The sequence below is a fragment of the Chroicocephalus ridibundus genome, chromosome 6, assembly GCF_963924245.1.
Source record: "Chroicocephalus ridibundus chromosome 6, bChrRid1.1, whole genome shotgun sequence".
Lineage (NCBI taxonomy): Eukaryota > Metazoa > Chordata > Aves > Charadriiformes > Laridae > Chroicocephalus > Chroicocephalus ridibundus.
In genome coordinates, this window is record NC_086289.1 from 26,042,197 (window position 1) to 26,055,453 (window position 13,257).

Here is a 13,257-nt window from a genome sequence, read left to right on the forward strand (position 1 = left end):
TGATGCAGATAAACAGAAGGTGTTCACACCCTCTTAGTATCCCCTTTCAAAACCTCCCCAAATTATGACAGCTGCAAGGCAGTTCTGGTAATTTCCCCATTCTTTCTTTCTGTCATGTACCCCATTTCACTTCCCTCTTCTCCTTGCTGTGTATCTATGACCTCCTTCAGCAAAGATCAGAAGACGTGAAAATTGGCCTCTGCAAGGGAATAGCTATGTCAAAAGGACACCCAGGCTTATATATATTCAAAATATAAGGATCTCAAAGCGCTTCTTAGCACAAAATGTGATATAATATACTGAGAATACAATATTCTGAGTCCCTGGGTGGAAAACAAACTATAGTCATGTAGTAAGTCAGTGGCACAGTCAAGATTGGGATCTTTGCCTTGTGCCACTTGCATAGGTAGAATTTCCAGTCAAACTAAAATGTCCATATGAATTTTTAACCAGATGACACTGGCCACTTCTTACACAGTAATAATGCTTTTTCTAACCTTCAGAATAATTGTACTGTGCTAACAAGATCTGATCAGTATCAGTGAAGCATGTGTCTGTGAGTTAGCACACAGTATATTTCCAGAAGTCATTGATAAAAATTGAATTACAGCATTACAGCATTCAGTAATATATAAAATATCACAAGAAAAGCCACATCATTACATTGTAAAGAAGTTTGCTAGCAGAAGCTGGTAAATAGTCTCAAACAGTAAAAGTACAACAACTGAACTTTAACCTATTTTAAAGTATACCATCAACATACTTAAGAAATTACACACTAGAAAAAATATAGCTATGATTTCTTAAAAATAAATTAAAAATTTTCCTCTTCTGATCGGCTCCCTCCTGTCTACTATAATCTCAATCAAAGCAACGATACAGGATGGGTGCTTGTCTTGTGGCACTTGAATAACCACATACACAGTTACATGACAAAAATCTCCTCTTTTCATGCAGCACATAAAAAAATCATGAGGTTATATATCCTGGCCTATTCAAATACCTGGAAAGGTTCTAGGTACTCAGTAGGAAATACGCTGACCCAAAAGAAATTGTCTTGCAAGCTGCTTCTGGCTTCCAGGCTGAGGGCTGGACCACTCTGCTGGACCTACACTGAACTCGACAAAAGCTGAAGATCTCTGGTTCGAATTCAATGGACTCTCCTAGCTTAGGTAACCACTAGGTTGGCTGCCTCTGGGTCCAATTCTAGAAATATGAATCATGTAGTATGCGCATTAGTGGTCATTCTACAGCTAATGCGACTACTTAGATTAAAGGCATGCATATGTAAAACATGCTAAGGGTCTTAATGGAATAACCAGATGGTAGAAACACCATACTTGATTTTTTCCTTCTTTCTTTACATCAAAAAGCATCAAAAGCAATAACATTGCCATACACGATGCAAGCCAAGCACATTTTAACTTGGTTTGGAGGGCTTTTATTCTAGGATTTTCTTATAATAAACTGCATACCACTTTCCACGTTGATACTATATCGTGATCTGTTGTGTGTTTCAATAAGCACCTCCTTCTATACATTACAATAACTTTAAATCACATGAAATGTAGAAGATCTAGGCTAGAGGACTTCTTTTTCTATGAATCTGAGGGACAATATTCCAAGTCAGTGAACATATTTTTCCCTGAATTATAAAAAGAGCCAACCAATAAGGATATCAAACAAAAGAAGTATTATAATACAAGACTATGAGAAGGACAGGCTTTATGAATCAACCGTTCATTTTAGTTTGGAAGCAATTTGAAAAGAACACAAATTACTCATCAAAGCATATCTGTGATTAGCGTGAGCTGAGAGCTTTCTGCTGCTATTGGTTCAATATTAATTTGAGACTTGCCCAATAACATCAACACAAATTAGCTAAGACTCAACATGGCAATCAACTTGGGGGACCTATCCTGAAAAGTGGTACTAACAACTTCCCAGCATCAATGAGCTTCTCAATCCTGCAGCTGTTTTTAAAAGCTTCCTCCCAAAGGCGCATTTAGAACTAAATTAAATGCAACTTTGACTTAATTAACGTTTTAAATGATAATGAATACAATGTAGATTCATAGAAGGCATTTACATTGTGTTATAAAACTGATAAAAATTTAATAACTCTTTGTTAATAAGTTATGTCTCTCCAGACCCATAAAGCCTAAGGCAGTCGGTGCTGTAGTCTAGGGTCTAATCTAGGCTCCTAATGCAGGTGGAATAAGGAAGCAGGAGACTGACTTGACACTTGACATTTGCTCTAAGCCTGCTCTGGATCAAGCCACTGCTTCTTCATAACTACTTTATTTCACATAGTAAAGGTCAGAATTTGGGCTCAAGGCAGGGCTATGACAGAAATGCTCAAGCTGAAACCGAGCCAGCTCTGGCATCTGTCGCTTGAAATAGCTTGGAAACAGTAGAGAAGGAGAGCTAACCGGCTAGCATCTGTCCCACACCAAGGAGGTAACAGGAAGAATCTGCTGCCTGGTGGTAAGAAACTGTCACGGTGAGTTTCATGACAACCAGCCACACTCAGAAACTAAAAATGCAAACATAATTTCCGTGTCACCTTGCATAAGACCCTCTGCTAAATTCACTCCACAGGATGCAGACAGCATCTTTTCTAGCTTGTCCCCATCAAAGCAAGCCACTCACTAGTCTCTTCCTTGTGACCCTGGTAAGAATAACTACTCAACATAGAGGCCTAAAGGAATTAAATGCAGACTTCTTGATCTCTTCCTCCCCTACCTTCCCAATTCTACAAAAGATTTGCTGCTAAACTTAGCAGTGCCTTCATCCCATGGTGATGTGAGAGTTCATCTCCTTGTTACAGATATCACAAACTGGGCAGAGCATCCTCTTATCAGCCTAGTGGTCTGTACTGCATCACAAAACTCATCTGAAAAGGCATGTGCTTCATTATTTATATTTTCTTGTCATGAGTAAAAAATTAGATTGCCTCACTTCTACCATTCTACCATTTGAAAAGGAACAGCTTGGTTTGAAGGGAGTGTTTTGTTTTTTCTACTCTTGCATTTCTACATCTACGTGTTCACCTATGTTCTCATATTACATCCAAAAGAAAGTTAAATAGTTTAGCATCACTCAGGTTTTATTAAGATATAGAACAATAAAAGGGATTAATTTTTTGATTGAGTCAAACCACATGAAGTCACCTATTGTAAAATACCTATCATTTCATGTTACTCCCTGCCCGCCTCCCCTCCCCCCCCCCCTTAATGTTGTCTATTCAGTATTTGAAAAGGAAATATAAAAGTTCCAGTGTATTCATCCACATGAAAAAATGATGGAATAGATGCTTGGAATCTCAGGAGGGCATATAGCAGCCCATTCTGATCACTGCTTCTATGTTAGCAATGCAGAAAAACAAACAGTTGCATCAAGGAGAGTATCACCTGAAGGTCTGCACGTCAAGAGTGAGAGAAAGGCAGACAAGTCAAAGGGTTGGTTCAGTGAAAGCACCGTTCCAGCAAGCAGTTCTGGAATGCTGGTTAAGATTGTGATTGCATATATTAAGTCAATTCATCCTAACTTCTTTAGTGGAAACACCTGCATGAACCTTTGTACAATTGTCACAAGAAGATGATGGAAAGAAAGTACATTAGGCAAAACTGCAAATAAAAAATACGCTTGAAAGTAGAAGAGTAATTTGTAGATTTTCATTCTCTGAAAAGCAGGTCTCACGGTGTCTGGCTTCTGATTTGCCAGTACCACAGGCTATTGAGCTGGCTGCAAATATGGCAAATCTATGGCAAGTACGAGCACTGACTTCATGTCAGTGGGTACACCATAAGAACCTCTATAGAACAGCACAGGAATCTCCCACATTGGTATTTTCTTTTTCAATTGTTCCACTGTCTGGTTTTATATGCTTCAAAACCGCACTGGCCAGTTTTAGGAACAGCAGCTTTCTTGACAGTAGTTCATTCTGAGAAGGCCACTAAGGAAGGTAAGCTGGTTTTCTTCATTACCTAGTAGCAATGCAGACACATTAAGATGTACATGCCTGACTTTTTTCCAGTTGTATTAGACTTGTATCTTAACTGAGTTATCTAAAATAATATTTCTCAGCAAAGTTGAACACTCTAAAATATACACAGGTGCCCATTTTTGCATTATTTTCAGTATTTTGAAAGGGGGCACATGCAGTCTTGTAGAGGTATTTAGAGCAAACGTCATAGCTGTGTCAGTTCTCAGGAACGCAACCCTGAATACACGGGAACTGATGTAACTGTAGTAAAATCTGTCACCCTAAAAGAAAGAACAATATTTGGAACTAGGTTTACGTAAATCAATCTATAACCCACAGATTGGTTCACAGGCTCATGATTTATATTCTCTGTAGCTTTGAATTAACGGGAATTTATTTGGCACTATGTCTCGTTCTAATGTCCCATTTTCATTAATCTCATTTTTAAAAAAACAAGCTACGCAAGATAATGCTATATCATTCTCTGGTATACAGAAGTGGGGTCATTCCATAAAAGTGAGGTGGAAAACCATAACAATCTGATTATAATCACTTTCTTACGGTGTTATGATGCCATCCCTGAGCAGCAACATCTGCCTTTGCTTTCCAAGCAGACCCAATCGCTTATTTACTCCTTCAGTTTCTTCCTCAAAACATTAAAGGTGTGCTATTGGCTTTTTGTGCAGGACAAAGGTGAGACAGTGTGGCCACACAGGGATCAGTGGGTTATATTACAGAGAAAGGTGTTTATGCAGCATATGTAAAAGTAAGAATTTCAGACCAAATGAGTCTCCATCCCTCCTGTGGCCACAACAGAATTCTCACAGCTCAGAAAAGGTGTGCAGTGGAAGAGCGCAGTAGTAGTACCCAACCTCCTCCTCTTCAGAGTCCTATAAATATAATGTAAACGGGATAATATTTATAGCTGGTTTGAGAATCTCAAAGTCTTTAGCCACCACAAGGTGCTATATGTATCCTGTAAAAAGGAAACCATTGCTGCTAAAGGGTGAAAAGATAATTCAAGCGCTGAAAGTTGTCCTTTGACAGGGCACACGGGTCCTTCCTGCACCTTAGCTCATCCACAAAAGCAAGTATTTCTTGTCTTGGCTACTTCTGCAGGACTAGGAGAAATAAAGACTATGCTGGTTTTTTTCAGACAGTAATTTAGGAATCCAGGACTCAATAGCCAACTCATTTAGAAAAGCCCAAGCACAGTTATACAACTGATGAGTTTCATATACACTGACCAATGTGTGTGTTATGCATTCTTCTCTCTGGCTAAATCAGTAAGTGACATGTCATTCCAACTCTCACTATAGAATTTGGACTTTTAAGTTTTATAGACACACAGGCAGGGTCTACACTGCCCTAAGAAGCACAGGTCACTGAAGCAGCTAGAGTGTTCCTTGATCTAACTTGCTAAACCACATTGCCAGACAACTTCAGCCCAGCGTACTAACCTTAGTTCAACAGCCATCCATATTCAAGCGACCCAACATGTTTCACCTAATCTTGCAGAATTAAATTTTAGGTTCTCTGAGAAAGACTCAGCAGATAACTTTTCTATTCAGCGTAAACCACGTGATGGCAGTAGAAGACCAGACAAGATATATGGCTCTAACCTGGGCTTGGCATACAGGTAGGTACATGCTTTGACTACTTTCAAAAGTTAGGCTTTCTCCAGCTTGTCTTATCACGGTCTTTCTCTCCAAAAAGGATAGCTGGCAGTTTGGGCTGAACCCTGAATTCAAAATATAGTGATAATTAGTCTTGTCTTCTGTCTCCAGAGATCCCTGATATTCACCGAAGTCAAAGTCTTCACATAAAGCTTCTCAGAACTATCAGAGCATGCCAAAGCATGTTTTCTCACAAGCTGAATTAGATATGCCTGGGCCTAGTATCAAGAATGTCCTTGGAAGTTTAGATTCCCATGGCAGTGGGCACAGTGACAAGTTTAGAAAAGGTTTCCTTTTGGAACGTGAACTTTTGATGTTCCTGAGAAGCACAGCCATATGGGTGATACAGAAACACAGAAATTAAATGGTTCAGGTTAAGATTCTGTCTGTATCAATTAATCATTTGAATGGCACTCCCCAAGATTTGGCACAGACCTAAGCAGAAACATCACACTTATTAGTAACATAATTTCATTGTATAAACCAGCCCAGGTTTTTCAGTGGCTAAGTGTCTCTCTTCATTGTAATTCACTTGAGTCTCCAGTACAAAAAATGCTTGGACCATTTGACTGCTGTTCATGTAGTAATCTATGAAAAGCAGATAAACCTGAAAAACTGTAAACACACAAAAAAATTTTAAAATTCTATTTCCTTACATTTAGAAATACCATATCCATTTTTTTTTCCACACAGCTGCCTATAAACTCAAAAGCTATTTTAATGTAATTATATTTAATCAAATTATGATTTTCATTTGCTGGAAGCACAGGAAATAATATAGTAACAAGAGAAACTGATTCTCAGTGGAAAACACACTACAAGTGTCACTTTCTCTACATATTACACAATTAGTACACTAAATTCTGTGTACATCATTGAATATGTAAATTGATATCTTCTACTTGACATCAAATTCTTACAAAAGCTACTCATTGTTTCAAGAGGTTTCATACAATGGCCTCTGATTTTATTTACCTTGAAAAAAAAAAAAGCCTGCTTTTAAAACCAAAAGGCAAAAAAAAAAAAAAAAAGGAAAGAAAGAAATGCATTAAGCAATTGTAGAAGCAAACCAACCCAACTGGGGCACCGCGACCAAAGCAAGCCTTGTAATAGTATAATGACCTTTAATGAGTGTCTGGGGAAACAATACAGTCCTAGCATAAAAGACAAAGGGCAAAACCCATCATGGCTCCACTGACACTAATTCAAAATGATTTTCAGAACAACTAAAGAATGTAAGAGAGGTAATCTGATCCACCAATCTGACCTCACTTTGATTCTGGGGCCCTGCTGCTGCCATTTCTAATTGTCAAACACTCTACATTTCACATCTGCTCATATTTAATGAAAAGCTGACTCTCACCGCCATTCTTTGAGTTAACTAGCTCTGTCAAGATGGGCATCATACGACCCCTGTGCACTGCAAAGAAAACACACTGATTTCTATTGAAGCCTTGCCAGCGAAACATTGCATGTGTGTGTATATATATATATTTTAATTGGAAAAGAAAGGCTTATGCTGCTTTGCAAAGAGTGTGAATTGGTATTGATTTTCATACTTATTATTAACAGTCAAAGGTGACTAGTCTCACAAGGGGAAGACTGAGATCTCTTTTGATTTGATGAAGTGATGAAGGGGGGAAAAGGCCCTTGGAAAGATAGGATGCTAAAAATCCTCAAAGCTGTCAATATCACTTATCCTTCAAAATGTAACATAGATCTAACATGTTTCCTAACAGTATTGGGGTTTTTTGCGGCAATAATACCATTATTGTGGAGGTTTTTGGCTCAGCAGGCAACACAATCAAAAATGTTTACTTTATCTGCCTCTGTAGAGTCTTAAGTGAACTTGAAAGCTATGGTAAACCTACAAATTATGGGTTTTCTTTTCCTTGCCAAGGAGTACTAATAGCAGAAATTTTACCCATTTGTAGGGGACATATTCATTGAGCCTGGTCTGGTTGCTGTTAACACCAGTGCTGGGACCCAACCATATACTCTCTGTACTAGCCTGTATTAATGCAACCTATACCAGGCACTGTGTTACTGAGTTGCAATCAAGTAAAAAAAAAGGACATTCGGAGCGCTTATACACAGAGAGAATATTTCTGGTAAAATCTCTAAGAAATCCTATTAGAATCAGTCTTCAGACCAAAAAAAACCACTAACAAAAATCACAGTATAGTTATATACTCCACATTGTGTCTGGAAAAATAGTACAAATGTCAAAAAAGTTTAAGCAAAGTCATTCAACCAATTGGACTATATACTGCAATACACATAAGGTATCAAAAGGCAACCAGATGCATAATCTAAGTACTTTATACTCTTAGTAGTGAAAGACATTTTTATCTGTGATGACTTATAATGTAAAGCGGACATGCTTCCTGATCAAAACTCCTAATACCCCTTATAGACATATCTGGATAATTTTATAGGCTTTCTTTGCCATTTGGGTAGGGAAAGGAAAACTGTTCCTGTCCCAAGACACAGTTTTGCTTTTATGGGTATCTAAAGAGGATAAGAAAATGAAAAAAAAAAAAAAAAATCACCATTTTATTTGACAATCTTCCTCAATTGTTGACATCACACTGATAAAGGAATCTTTGAAATCCCTACCACTTGCCCGAAGAACTAATGGCTACGCAGACTTCTTGTAACTTCTCTGTCTTCTCCTTCTCAACTCTGATCTTTCAAAAGAGCTTTTGGGGCATATTCCAGAATAATACTGTCCCACGGGACAGATTCTACAAGTTAATATCAAAAAGTTTGCATCAGGGAAAGTTTTCACCAGTCTAGCCCTTCTAAAAAAGCACTACAAAAAGTGCAACCATTTCTACTAAGATTTCTGCAGTTTCTGCATTAGATGGAAGGTCCTGCCTTATTGAGAATGGAGGTTTACAAACAAAAGTTATGGTAGTTTTAGTAGCAGTATAGAATACAATTCCAGCTACTAAGTTGTATCCTGTACATTTATTCACTGCCTATTTTATGCTGCTCTAGTGCCAGCACTATTAAAGCTGTCCGCTTAGCATCAGTCATAGATTTAGACACAGGCCTGTTCCTCCACTGAAGCACTTATTGTTTAATTAATGACAATTTATATTGTATGAATTAAATAAAAAAGATGTCACCAAATTGCACTACTAAGGTCCTGCATGCTATTGCAAGAGCATGCTTCATAAAGAGCACACAAAGCAAAATAATGAATTACGTTTTTTTGTATTAAAAATAAATTAAAACAGAAATATAAATACAGAGCTGTATTAAAACTTGGGTTTGACGTTTTTAAGAAGCATCAGCCCAGTAAAACTCACAGAACTACAATGTACGACACAAGACGGGGATGATACCACAGACACCACAGACATGGAACAGCATGTGTTGGTGTTAAAACTTACAGGCACGTAAACTGGTGGAGCAATCATTAACAGAGACAGAAGAAAGTGGGAAGGCTCTCTCAAGGGTGTCCATGTTACTATGTACACTGCCTGACATGCAAGAGCAGTCACGCTCAGAGCGTCCGCAATCAAAACAACATGCCAGTTTCATTCTCTTGTAGATGGACATCTTGGCTATAACCATGTGTTGGATGGGAGGAGAGGAAGAGCAGCAGGTTAATGGCAAGGTTATATATATAACAAGGCAGCTGGAAGGTAATTTAAGGGATTTAATACAGGCCTTAGTTTATGTTAACAGTCTTGACCCAGGAAAAAAAATGCAATGAGATTATTGATAACACTTTGGCTGTAGATTAAAAGCAGGGCAAAAGATAAATTGCTCTTTATTTCTGTTCAGTCTTATAGGGTGACCGCAGACATGGGGAAGAATTACTGTTTACAGTCAAGTGTTCGGATCAAAAAAGAACACAGTAAAAGCAGAGAATCCTAAGAATATATTTTTCCCTTGGCACAATTAATACTAGTGGGCTAAAATGAAAAGAAAAATCTGAAGTTGCTAATCCGTTAGACTTTTTTGGCCTACCCTGCTTCCTGCTAAATGAGACTTTTATATATCTCTATATATATGTATGTATACACACACAAAAACACACATACACGTGTATTCTTACATACACACACTCACACATACATATACATTATACACATACATGCATATATATACATATATATAAATATACTTATTCTTAAACATATGCTAATAATTTCTCTGTATTAAACTGTGCCAGGGAACTCCTTTATTGCTATAAATTACACATTACTAAAGAGTTACAAGATGTTCATAAAATTTTCTGAAAAAATTTACTTTGTTTACATTATATTTTCAGGAATTCAAATTAACTCTTGACAGAATACCAAAATTTGCCCATATAAGAGACACAACTAATAATGGTAAATATGCTTGACATTAAAATCAGTTCACAAATAAGGCATCACCAAAAGCACACAGAGCATTGGTCCATTGAAACATGCTGAACCAATCATTGGCATGTTTTCTGCTCTGCATTCAAAGGTAGATCGAGAACCAAATAACCGAACGCAGGATTAGGTGCTAATTCCAAAAGGAGTGCCAGGTTAGAACAGAACATTTATATCCTTCAGTCATGGGAATGTGTAAGTACCTTCGTGTAATTTTGTACGTTGCCCGAATCACAGGTACGTTTAAGTCTGAAGAAACGCAAAGGCCACTTCGATTGTTTCACATGTTGCACTGAACCAACACTTTTGGTAATGGTTTAGATTGAACTGACTCAATTATACTAAAAACAAAACAGAACACTGACAGGCAAAAACAAAACCTTAAAAGCATACGCAGAAAAAAGGTAATGTTTCTCAGGCCTGTACCTTCAGTTTAGGATGTCTTTTTTTTGCATTATGGTAAAGACATTAAATTTAAAATAATTCCTCTTATTTTTTTTCCAGTTTCTTAATGCCACAGTCACCAGGGAAGAGGGATTGAAATCGCTCAAATGGGTCAAGTCCTGTTCTAAGGCCTTGATGACTTGCCATACAGTATACTTGTCAAGCAAGGGTAACATTATGATTGTGAAAAACAGGCATTGAGGGAGATGAATGAGTGATCTCTTCAGCAGCGACTCCATTCCTCTAAAACTTTGCTCACATGACTAATGCCATGTTCTTTTAGCATCCTAGTAGAGTAATCTTACAGCTGTTCAGAAAGTCATCATGCAGCATCAGGCTTGTTCATTGCATGGTACATCATTCCTCAGAGCTTGGCTTTTAGTAAGAAGGTTTCCACTGCAGCTTTTGATGCATACACATTCAAACTACACAGAAAATTCAAAACAGCATTTTTTTTCCCCACGGTTTCCCTCCGTCTAACTCTTCCCAACGCATTCTTTAAAATTGAAAAGTTGGGCAGAAAAAGAAAAGTGAAATATGTTACCAAAAATGTGGAAGTCTTTCCATTATGCCTATTTTATTATTTGCACTTTAAGGAAATGAAAGAAAAATAAAGGGCATTTGTGAGACACACTAACAGTAGCTGAAGTAACAGGCAGGCCCATTTTCTTTTAATTGTAGCTGTTTTGAAGGACTTTTTCTAATCAAATGCTGTAGCAAAACACACTGCTCAGAAATTCTCAACTGCTGTGTCATTGGTTAGTAACAGTCCCTGGTTTTCATTTACTTGTAGCCGTATCTTGTCAACAGTCAATAACAGGATAGGACACATTTATGAAAATTAAAAGAAATCATCCTTAAGGGCAAAGAGGGTTGTGAAGGAAAACTTGTTGTACCATTTTCATCAGATTTAAACCAATGAAGTGGGAAATTTAAGCCCTTCTGTTCAATAGGAGAAGGACTCCATGGCGTTTCTCAAAAGCAATGCCCTTTCAGGGACTGTTTTTAACTATTATTATCAGTTGTTCTGGAGATCATGCATCATTTTAATATTTAACATCATTAACATGCAGGAAACAGGCTTGGACCTGGAAATATAAGTAGCAGAAAGGACTTGCTATAAGGGTTTCAACCAGTATATAAGCAACTGCATATCAGAGCAATACATTTCGGAAAGAAAACATGCTGTTACTCTTCATTCCTTTTATACAGTCATTGTTACATTCATACCAAATACAATACTTATTTTCTTTTAAATAAAACAAAACATGGATTATTAGTAGGGATGATTAGTGACAAGATCAAAGACAAGACAGAAATGATTTTAAATGGTTCAGCCACACACATACCATTTCCTATAAAACTTCCATAAACATTAACAAAAAATGGGAATTATCAGAGAGACAGGGGGACCTTAAGAACAGCCTCTGGGTGGGTGTTAAATTCATTTGACACCTGTAGCACCTGCATAAGAATCAACTCATTTCTATTCATAGAAATGTTATGGATGTTGAATAGAACTGTTATTTGCAACTACTGAAAATGTAAGTTGGGACATTTTCATTAAAGGAAATTACTTCCCTATTTTCAATTGAATAATCAATGGATGAAAAGGAAGAACAGATCCTTCTACTTAGTATGATGACAATCCCACAGCATTTGTAAAACGAATTAGTAAAAATTTCAGGGGAAGTTATCATGGACACGGAAATCAGACTACTTAAATAATTTACTGACAAAACAAGGCATATATGAACTAGTCATCTTATGATTTGTTAAGAGTAAAATGAAAGCAAAATTTCTGTCAATTATTTATAGAGTAAATAAATACTTTTAGAAACTTTTTTTGTTGCAATTTTTTGCAGAAGGCAATAGCCTTCCATTCTAACAAGGAAGGAATGTGCCTTAGACGTCTAAGCTTCTAGCAATACCTTGCTTTCTGACCTAAAAAACTCAAAAAGCCCAGTCAAAATTTCTAGATTGTCTGGATCTGAGGTGTTACTTAGAGTTCACAAACAGTAATGGGAAATATTTCCAGCTGCAAAAATAAGCAAAGGAAACTGCAGATTATTCTCTACCTAAGATGTCAAGGAACAGCTCCTTTTTTAAAAAAGCAAGCAGAACAAAGTATCTCTTCATCCTTGCTGATTTTTTATTATTTTTTTTAAACCATATAGTCTACCCAATCCTCTTATGCCACCCATCACTATAGCAGTTCTCCCTGTGACCTCAATGGTAACAAAAAGTAGATCTAGGAGGACATCTAGTGGATCTCTATGAGATAACAGCTGGTTAAGAAGATGAACTGGAGGTTTCTTGACCAGCAAATGGTAAGGTCCCACTACGCTTAAGAATTGAAATGCATACAACGTCATTTCAATTCATCGACTTCTCATGATCCACACTATGAGTAAAATAACAGCAGCATTAAAGGACGACCAGACTGGTTTGATCGCCTTTTAGCAATGCTGGTTAGCACCACCAGACTGAAATATTGAAAGGACTTTCCCCAGTCCTTTTCAGTTTCCTGAAACAATTTCAGTTTCCTGAAAAATACAGCAGCATATCTTAAACTGTTTGTGAGAATTTATTTTCCATTAACACAACAGGCAAAGCTATCTCTCCATCACTTAATTTTTACAGAACAACTTCAAGGCCCCCAAGTCAGCTTGTTCACTACCTTGCAATTGGTTAGTAGTTTGCCATAAGTCATACGGTGCTGTTCTTTGTCAAAACTGTAGAAACAGCTGGTGACCTGAGTGGACGTTTC

At 37.3% G+C, this 13,257-nt stretch overlaps 1 protein-coding gene across 36 annotated transcripts in view; it reads right to left on the bottom strand.

Moving 5' to 3' along the window:
* Positions 1-13,257, bottom strand: part of KCNMA1 (potassium calcium-activated channel subfamily M alpha 1) — a 508,587-nt gene that overhangs the window by 92,666 nt on the left and 402,664 nt on the right. For 18 of the 36 annotated variants that reach the window (XM_063339500.1, XM_063339499.1, XM_063339492.1 and 15 more), the window contains one exon: positions 9,066-9,239. The exons of the other annotated variants lie outside the window; for them this stretch is intronic. In XM_063339500.1, the coding sequence (XP_063195570.1) occupies positions 9,066-9,239 (174 nt within the window). The remainder of the gene's footprint in view (positions 1-9,065; positions 9,240-13,257) is intronic. 36 annotated transcript variants of the gene reach the window in all.